This window comes from Pterocles gutturalis, unplaced genomic scaffold (assembly GCF_000699245.1).
Source record: "Pterocles gutturalis isolate BGI_N339 unplaced genomic scaffold, ASM69924v1 scaffold6921, whole genome shotgun sequence".
In the NCBI taxonomy this organism is placed as follows: domain Eukaryota; kingdom Metazoa; phylum Chordata; class Aves; order Pterocliformes; family Pteroclidae; genus Pterocles; species Pterocles gutturalis.
Genome location: NW_010105366.1, coordinates 56,691 through 65,130, shown reverse-complemented (window position 1 = coordinate 65,130; position 8,440 = coordinate 56,691). Strand labels below are relative to the sequence as shown.

At 38.0% G+C, this 8,440-nt stretch overlaps 1 protein-coding gene across 1 annotated transcript in view; it reads left to right on the top strand.

Moving 5' to 3' along the window:
* Positions 1 to 1,261: 1,261 nt before the first annotated feature.
* CHCHD4 (coiled-coil-helix-coiled-coil-helix domain containing 4) overlaps positions 1,262 to 8,440 on the top strand; it is a gene marked incomplete at its 5' end in the record, with an annotated part of 7,338 nt that continues 159 nt past the window's right edge. Inside the window, 2 exons of the mRNA XM_010087363.1 lie at positions 1,262 to 1,360; positions 8,260 to 8,426. Of these exons, the coding sequence (XP_010085665.1) occupies positions 1,262 to 1,360; positions 8,260 to 8,426 (266 nt within the window). The remainder of the gene's footprint in view (positions 1,361 to 8,259; positions 8,427 to 8,440) is intronic.

The following is an 8,440-nucleotide window of genomic DNA, read 5'->3' as shown; positions in this document are numbered from 1 at the left end:
TGTGGGCGCCTCGGGGCTCTTATTTCAGCTCATCGGGCTTTGCTGTGGAGTGGCTGAGGCATGCAGGCCAGGTCCCTGTCGCTGTCCTCCCCTAGGGGTTAAGTTTCCCCCAGCTTAGCTTAAGTGGCCAGAGGTGGGGTTTTTTTATCTTTTTTATGAGGAAAACACCATAGATGGACAGGGTGGGTAGGTTGTGTTAACGGCATCCTACAAAATAACAGTGACAGGGGTTGGCGTTCATATGTTTTTAGTTCCTTTTGTATAAGAAATGACTGGGCATTCTACATTGAAACGTTTGCTGGAGTGCAATACAGAGTTGACGGAAAACTTTCCCTTTTAAAAAGGGTTTAGTGTTATCTGTTTCTCAGACATGTTTAAATGCATATTGGTTACTGAGGAAAGTAAAGGGAGATGCTGAATGTCTGCTAGTTAAAGTCACACTGAGAGCCAAGAAGATACTAATTTCTTACGAGCTAGGTCGCTGAAGTGGCATTTGTGATTTTAGAGACTGAAAGGAAGTTCTTGGGGAACTTACCTTTTTTTTTTTCCACTCAATGAATACTCAGTTGTGCATTCAGAAGAGTTGTGTCTGCCTCAGTGTTCTTTATAGTTTTACAGAGTTGTTAGAAAACTCTGCTCAGGTTTCCAGACAAGCCTCCCACTGCCCTGCTGCAGAATTCCTTTGTTAAATCAAGTGTGGCACAAGAGCAGGAAGTATGCTGTGTTGTTTTTCTGCCCTTCGTAATGTTCACAGAAACTTTCAGTATAGATAGTTCTGCACTGTTAAGGTGCTCTTCAGTACTTAATTAGGATAATTACTGTAAAATATTACACCAGTCTTTGATGGAGAGTGCTGTTATTAATAAGTATCTTGTTGAACACTTTCCTGTAGTTCAGTCTAGTTTTTCATTCACTGTTTCTTTTTTTTGTCTAACCCCTTCACCAGGGTTGGTCCTGGTAATGGAGTAGTTTAAGCTTGTTTTAGAACAGCTTCAATGAACTGTACCATGACCTGCAGCCATTACAGTACATTGCTGTGAAAATTGGAACTTTAGAAGAATAGAATTTCCGTTGTGTATGTGATCCGCTGAACCAACAACTGTTCTAATTGAAGGTGATTGATAAGTGCAACAGTTCATTCGCTATTAACATTAATGCATCATGTTGAATATCTCATTACCTTGTGGTGTTCAGCAGCTTTGTCAATGTCTCTTCCTGTCTCAGCTTTCTCTGAATTTTTGCTTGTTGTCTCCTATGGTAGGAAAAGACAGAATTATATTTGCGACCAAGGAGGACCACGAGACACCAAGCAGTGCTGAGCTGGTTGCAGATGACCCAGATGACCCTTATGAAGAGCAAGGTCAGTAGAAAGCAGAAGAGAAGTAAGGAGTGATACATCACATATATAATATTCTAACAATTTTTAAAACCAAGAACAATGAAAAACAAACCTTGTATGAAGTAGGAACAAATTATTAATTCATTTTTAAAGACTAAGGGCAGCTGGGTATTCAGTAGATAAGCACCCAAACTCTTAGCAGTTTTAACTTCCAAATCAGGACATCACAATTTACATGCTTTCCTTACACTGTCGTTTTTTTCTACACTTTTAATAATCTTTCAAAGTGGCCTGTTCAAATAGATCGATTGATGGCTTATAGTTTTGGTTTGTAGCCAGGGACACCCAGAAAAAAGTTTTTCGTCCTTTCTTTTATTAACAAAGGTAGAGCTTAACCAGTGAAAATTATGGTTCTTTGTTCACTGTTTTAAATGACAAAGTGCAATTTTCAGAGAAGCAGAAGTGAGTTACATACCAGTGTCTTTGATATGAATTGCTCACCTACCTGTGTGCAGCTGAAGTTGCCTAATCTGGTGAGCTCTGAATAGCTGATTTAATATAAATTATATCTGACTAATCCTGTAGTATACTAGTAGTGATATAATCAGTAACTAGGAGTAATATCTTTCAATGGCACATGCCGGGTAAGTTCACATTACTTAGTTTTCAACTGTAACCATCTTACATTGAAAAGATGCAAGTTAAAGTTTTCAGTGAAGATTACAACTCTTATATGAAGTAGATCTAACCAGAAAATGGAGATTTAAGAGGGAAGAATATTTCTGAGATCAAGACTTGCAATATTCTGATTAATATTTTAGGTTGTTTCTAATGGGCAAATGAAATAATCTTCCTATCATGATGATTAAATACATTTTGCCCTAGGGTAATAAATTGCCATGAATATCTGTGAATTTGGGTTGATTTTTTTTAATTGCCTTTATGCTTGTGGATCTTTTAGCCTCTTCAACTCAGCTGAGATTGAGGTTTTTGCCCTTTTTCCAATTTTGATAGAAAGTAAAAGTTACACGGGTGGCTCTGTAACCTTTAGAGGGCAGTATTTAAGCACAGTTTAGCAGCTGAAGCACACAGGGTCACTTTGTGTATGTAGTTTAATTTGAACCATATCTTCCTGTGTCATTAAAATAACTTTTTTCATACATAGAGTTGTGTTGAAATTATTTTGCATTTAGATGCCTCTGTTGGCTTAGTTACAACTATATGTAGTCAGTAGATACATCTAAAAGTTTTGCTTGTCAGCGGTGATAAGTCTATTCTGTTTTATATTGATCCGAATGAGAACAATGAGAGAATTTCAGTTTCAGAAAGGTGTTTAAAACCTGCAGTTTAGTATCTGTCAGGAATTCTTCTACCTCATATTTTTAGGTAGGTTGTTTTGCTGATTATCAAGACCCAATACCCAAACTGCCTCTTTGGTGGAAACAGTCTATGCTTTGGGATTTGTCATCATCTTCACTGTGGGAATGGTGCTTTAGCCCCTAAAGATTTCAAATAGAGACCCTTACAGGCAATAAAATCTACGTGGCACTTATATCTGTTACTGCCTTGACCAGGATGGAAGATGGAACCTACAAATGATTCACATACAGTAGTTCATCCTCAGGTGGAAAACAATGCCTGAGGAGAGCTCATTTTTAAGAGTACTTGCTCCTGTCAGTATGCTACATGGAAGTGAAACAAAATCAGAGTTTTTTAACTCCTGTCTCAGGAAAATTTAAAATCCATTGTTGGTCTGTTGAGTGAAGAGTTAACAGCCTCTAATGATCAGATGATGGAATTAAGTTCCCCATTCCTTTTCTGTGGCCTGTGGCTTTCTGTTTCCTCTGAAAAACTGGAGACTGCTTGGAAAATAAAGCAAAGAAAGATACTTTTTCTAGATGTCACATCTGGAAAACATACAAACCCTTGGAAATTTTATTGTTCACTGAACTGTTAAGTCACCTTGTGTGGTGTATATCTTCCCCCTTATGATCATTCGTGGTCTTTGGTGATAATTAAATATTCTGTTAGTAAAAGGTGTCTATGCAGCAGGAGCATGTGGATGCATATTGTTCCTATAACTAAGCATCTATTTTTGACACCAGCTTTTAAGAGGAAAGGGAAGGATGCCTGTCTTGGATCTAGCATAATGGAGAGACATACTACAAAGGCTTGGAATGTGAACATAGAAAACAATTCTCCTGGTACCTCTAAAGAGGGGATTCTCTTCCTTCTGTCTCACACCCCACCCCTCCACCCCAAATTATTCTTTTTCTGGTTGTACATATACCACAAGTATATAGTCTTGTGCCATGTATTTGGGTAATAAACTAGCCAAAATTAAAACAGCCACTGCCTCTTTGTTTAAATGCCATATTCATTGATTCCTCTTATGTGTATTTTGCTGGATATGGAAAGGCCATGGTGAGGAGGGGAGGTGCTAGGTTTTTTTTTCCTACCAATCCTGTATTTACAGCATGTTAGATCACTTGCTTCATAAACTGTAGAGCAGAGAAGAAAGCAGAGAAAGTCAGAAGCTAGTTATGTCGGGGATATCTTGCAGTGAAAATGTGTGTCTGTGTGATTCAAAAAGAGAAACACTGTACACTATGTTTAAATACTGTTTATAAGCTTGGGTTGGGGTTGGGAGGGGGGGTTATTGTTTTGGTTTTTTTCTTAGCATGTGGTAAGTTACTGCCATGTTTTAAAGGTTCTCTGAAAACTCACTTGAATGATCTCAGGCTACAACACATGATATCAAAACAGAGAAACAATTGACATATCACAGTGTAACTGCATCTAATGGGAGTGAAACTTGGGGACAGGAAAGACATATGGGCAAAATGTTTCGGAATATGTTGAAGTGGAGAAGCTCTGGCTCGTGTGGTTTTTATTTAAAAGAAAATTGGAAGGGGCTTTGCTGTATATAAAGTAACATGCAGGCTTTTCCAATTTAGCTTCCACTTTGAATAGAAGACGTGGTTTCCAGTGTTCAACTTCTGTGGCATAATTAACTGTAATGACTCTTTTCATCTTTTCTGCTGTGCTATACGCAGAACAGTCATATCTGGGGGAGAATGTATTTATTACATAGCTATACCATAATCTGTATTGTTTTCTAATACAGCTGAAACTTTTATTTGAGATTTTGTTTTTTTGTAGGGGCTTTTTTTCATACTTAATATAAGTGTAGTTTGGTATTTTGGGATAGTTCTTATTTTGCTTCAGGCAATCTTTGAACAGTCTTCCTGAGTGATCTACTGATTAAAGTAAATTTGTGGTCTGTTTCCCTTAGGAGAAAATAAAGTTGTATAGTATTCTTTTTTTTTATTTCTATCAGTTATGGGATTATTTATTTTTTTCTGTCAATTATGAGATTTTTGGTAGTCAAAGTGTTAATGGTTCACTTTAAACCAAAAACATGGAAAGAAATGAAGCCATGTGAAAAGTGAAGGCAGACAAACCAGTGTAGATTCAAGTTAGTATTTCATATTGCAGAGTATCTCAATGCACTGCATGTGCCTTATAACAGCTGTTGCTGATGGAAACAAATTAAGAATTCATTTGCAGGAGTTTTGAAATAGTATTCTCACTGTAGAGCTTGTTTCTGGTCTTATATGTTGCAGATGGAAGAATTTAAATGTGAAAGATCACTAGCTTTCATTGAGATCTTTGCTCACATCAGAATAATTTCGTATTTTATTAGGCTTATATGAAGAAGGCACTGGTGAGTTTTATGCATGAAAAGTAATTTTTATGAGCATTACATCTGTGACAGGAGAGTTGGCTAAAAGTGCTTCTGGGCTTGCACCTCAAACACAGGTTGTTGCTGTTATTTGCCTTCTCCAGGCTTGTTCCTGTCATCTTGTTTTAGAGGCAGTTTTGAAATGGTTTCCACAGAGGACTGATGAAGCAAAAAAACCCTAATTCTTTTAAGAAAGAACTTAATGAATGATGAGGTGTACCGGACTGTTCATATGACTGACGATGTCCCTTTCAGTCCTGCTCCCTATGTATCTATCACCTTACACTGTGAGTCATTGGCACTTAAACTTCCTGTTGGAATGTTTGTCATCTGACAGGGAAGAAACTTTTCTAAAAGCAACAGTGAGACTTCATTAGAGCAAGTACAAAGACAAGTGTTGACATAAATGCAGATGAGCCTGCCTTCATCCATGGTATTAACAGATTCCATGAGCTAAGAGAGATGAGGTTGTGTGATGTCAGTAGTTAATTGCTAACACAAGCCTTGATCTGCTATGATGTAAACAGAGTTGATTTTTCTTCCCCAAGTGCAGGCTCAAGTAGATTATGACCCACTAGATCAGTCAGGTTCAGGCTGCATTTGAAAGAAGTTTTAATTCAGTTTTAATCAAAAATAGTATCCCATCTTTTGCAGACTTGCAATTCAGGGAGAGCGATGGATGGAATCTGTTTCCATTTTGTGTTCTAAGCTAGCTGATACACTTGATTATTGAAGTGTGCTTTCTGCTGTAATTATCAGTGAGGAAATGCTTGCCTTATTTATCTGTGTTTTTGCTTTGTTTTTTAAAACATGGTTTCTGTGCATATAACATCTCAAACTGATGCTATTTCAGTGATCAAATAGATGCAAATCCATGCTCATGTGGTATACAAGATGTATTGTTTGTGGGATAACTCTTACATTGTTGTTAAAATTCACATGCTTAGAAGGCAGTTCTAAAGGAACACTTTATTTTAAGTGAATTATTTTACAAGTAATTTGATTGCTGTGGTGTCTTCAGGAACGTTTCGAAACTTCATGTGTTTTTTTCTTTTTGAAGTATTAGAAAAATGACTGTTTCAAATAACTGGCTGATGTTAGCGAGGAGGAATATAGGACTTCAAAATCTAGTTTACAAAGCAAGTCATATTTCTTCCACACTGTGTGATCAACATCTTTCTGCTTTATGTCATCCTTGGCAATAAGGAATCTGGCACCAGCCATCCATTTCCTTGTCTCAGAAGTTCTGCTTTTCCTCCAGGCAGCTAGAGATGCTGTGATACACTGTACGAGGTATATCTTCTCAATACAGTGATTATTACAGATATTTTACAAAACTATCTTGCCAAATAAAGTGTGATCTGTGAAAAGTGTCAGTGTTACTGTGGTTCACTAAATCATGCCAAGGAGGATGTTACTTCCTGTAATGGAAAGGATCAGCACTGAGATTTGACTGACAGTGTAATTTTCTGCTGAACTGCGTTGACAGAGAGCACATCATTAATGGATTGCAAATCAGAGTAAATTTTCCTTTCCTTCCTTTTGATATAGCAGTAAATATGATTGAGCTGCTTTTGCTAGTACCCATACCTAAAATTCATGGTAGTGTAGCCTAGTGTCCAAGGAGTTGCTAGTGGGAGTGAAACATACATCTGGAACTTCATGATCCCACAGGACAAAGACAGTAAGTAGGCTTATTGAATTCTGTGGGAGTATTTTAGGTAATGTCAGGTTACATCAGGCCCTAAATATAATTTCATGTTCAGATCAGAATGAATGCAACTTTATTCTCTGACAGTGGTATTTTCCTACCTGCTTCTAAAAGGACTTAAACTCGAGGTTTATGCACATACTGTTAGCTTCTGCAGAAACCCAACCTGGAGATGAAGTTAGGGAAGTCTACTAGAGAGAAGAGCAAATTGTTAAAGTGAAGAAGAAACCAGCTTGGATCACAGCATGGTTATTTCTCTTATTCTTTGTGGATGAACATAACTACATCTGTGTTCATGCAAAGCAGAGAAAGGGAATGGAGATGTTTGCTTTAGAGCAATCTATTGGAGGCTCTAGAAGCCCACATGACCAAGTTTGTTGTATTACAGTTATATACCTCACTGTTTAAAAGGTTTCCTAAAACATAGAGAGGAAATTAGTTCTCTGGCTTGCTGCTTGAACTTCACTGTGCAAATCAGTTGATGTCTCACAGAACATATGCACACTTAAATCTTCACCTTGCTATTCCATCACTGAAGTATTTCTGTGATGACTTAACTGTTCCAGAGCAGAAATGTACAGCTGTTCCAGTGCAGAGTCTAAAATGAGACCTAACTTACTTTCAGTTGTGATCTAAAGCGCAATTTGGTTTCTGGGAGCGGGACAGGCTGACATGCTCTCGCTATTCCTTGTGTTTTGTGGCATGTAACTTAATCTGTTACAAATAAACTGATTTTCATTGTTGTAACTCTGGTTTTCCAGTTCAAATTTGAAGGGGCAAGGTTGTGTGTTAGTGTTCCAAAGTTCATTTCAAACAAGAAGAAACATGCATCCATGCAACTTGATTTAAAAGAATTCTAGTCTTAATACTAAATTCTTATGCCTTGTATGACATGATTTTAAGGCTTGCTTGTTCTCCTGGCAGAGTCTGGCAAGTGAATTGACTTGACTTTGATCTGCTTTGTGGTTTCCTTACAATATTCTCAGTGGTCTGTAGTTCAGGGAGAGAGATTTAATTCAGGCATGGATGTAGACCTAATTTCACAAGGAGTAATGGTTTTAAGCTGAAAGAGAGTAGATTTAGATCAGATACTAGGAACAAATTTTTTACTGTGAAGGTGGTGAGGCACTGGAACAGGTGGCCCAGAGAAGCTGTGGATGTCCCATCCCTGGAGGTGTTCAAGGCCAGGCTGGATGAGGCTTTGGGCAACCTGGGCTAGTGGAAGGGGTTGGAAGTCGATAATTTTTAAGGTCCCTTCCAGCCCAAACCATTCTATGATTCTGTACAGATCAGAGACAGAAACAGACTGGCCAGGTAGCAAAAGGTATTTAGCACCCTTGAAGCTACAGAACTAATGTGGCATTGTTAGTACTTCAGCTTACACCTGCAACCTAGCAGCTTTCACTGAATGAAATAAATTTTTGGAAGGGAGCGCTTAACTTTTCTTCTCTCTTGTTTGTTCAGGACTGATATTGCCCAACGGAGATATCAATTGGAATTGCCCGTGTCTGGGTGGAATGGCTAGTGGTCCCTGTGGGGAACAGTTCAAGTCAGCCTTTTCTTGTTTCCACTATAGCACAGAAGAAATAAAGGGGTACGACTGTGTGGACCAGTTCCGTGCAATGCAGGAAAGAATGCAACACTA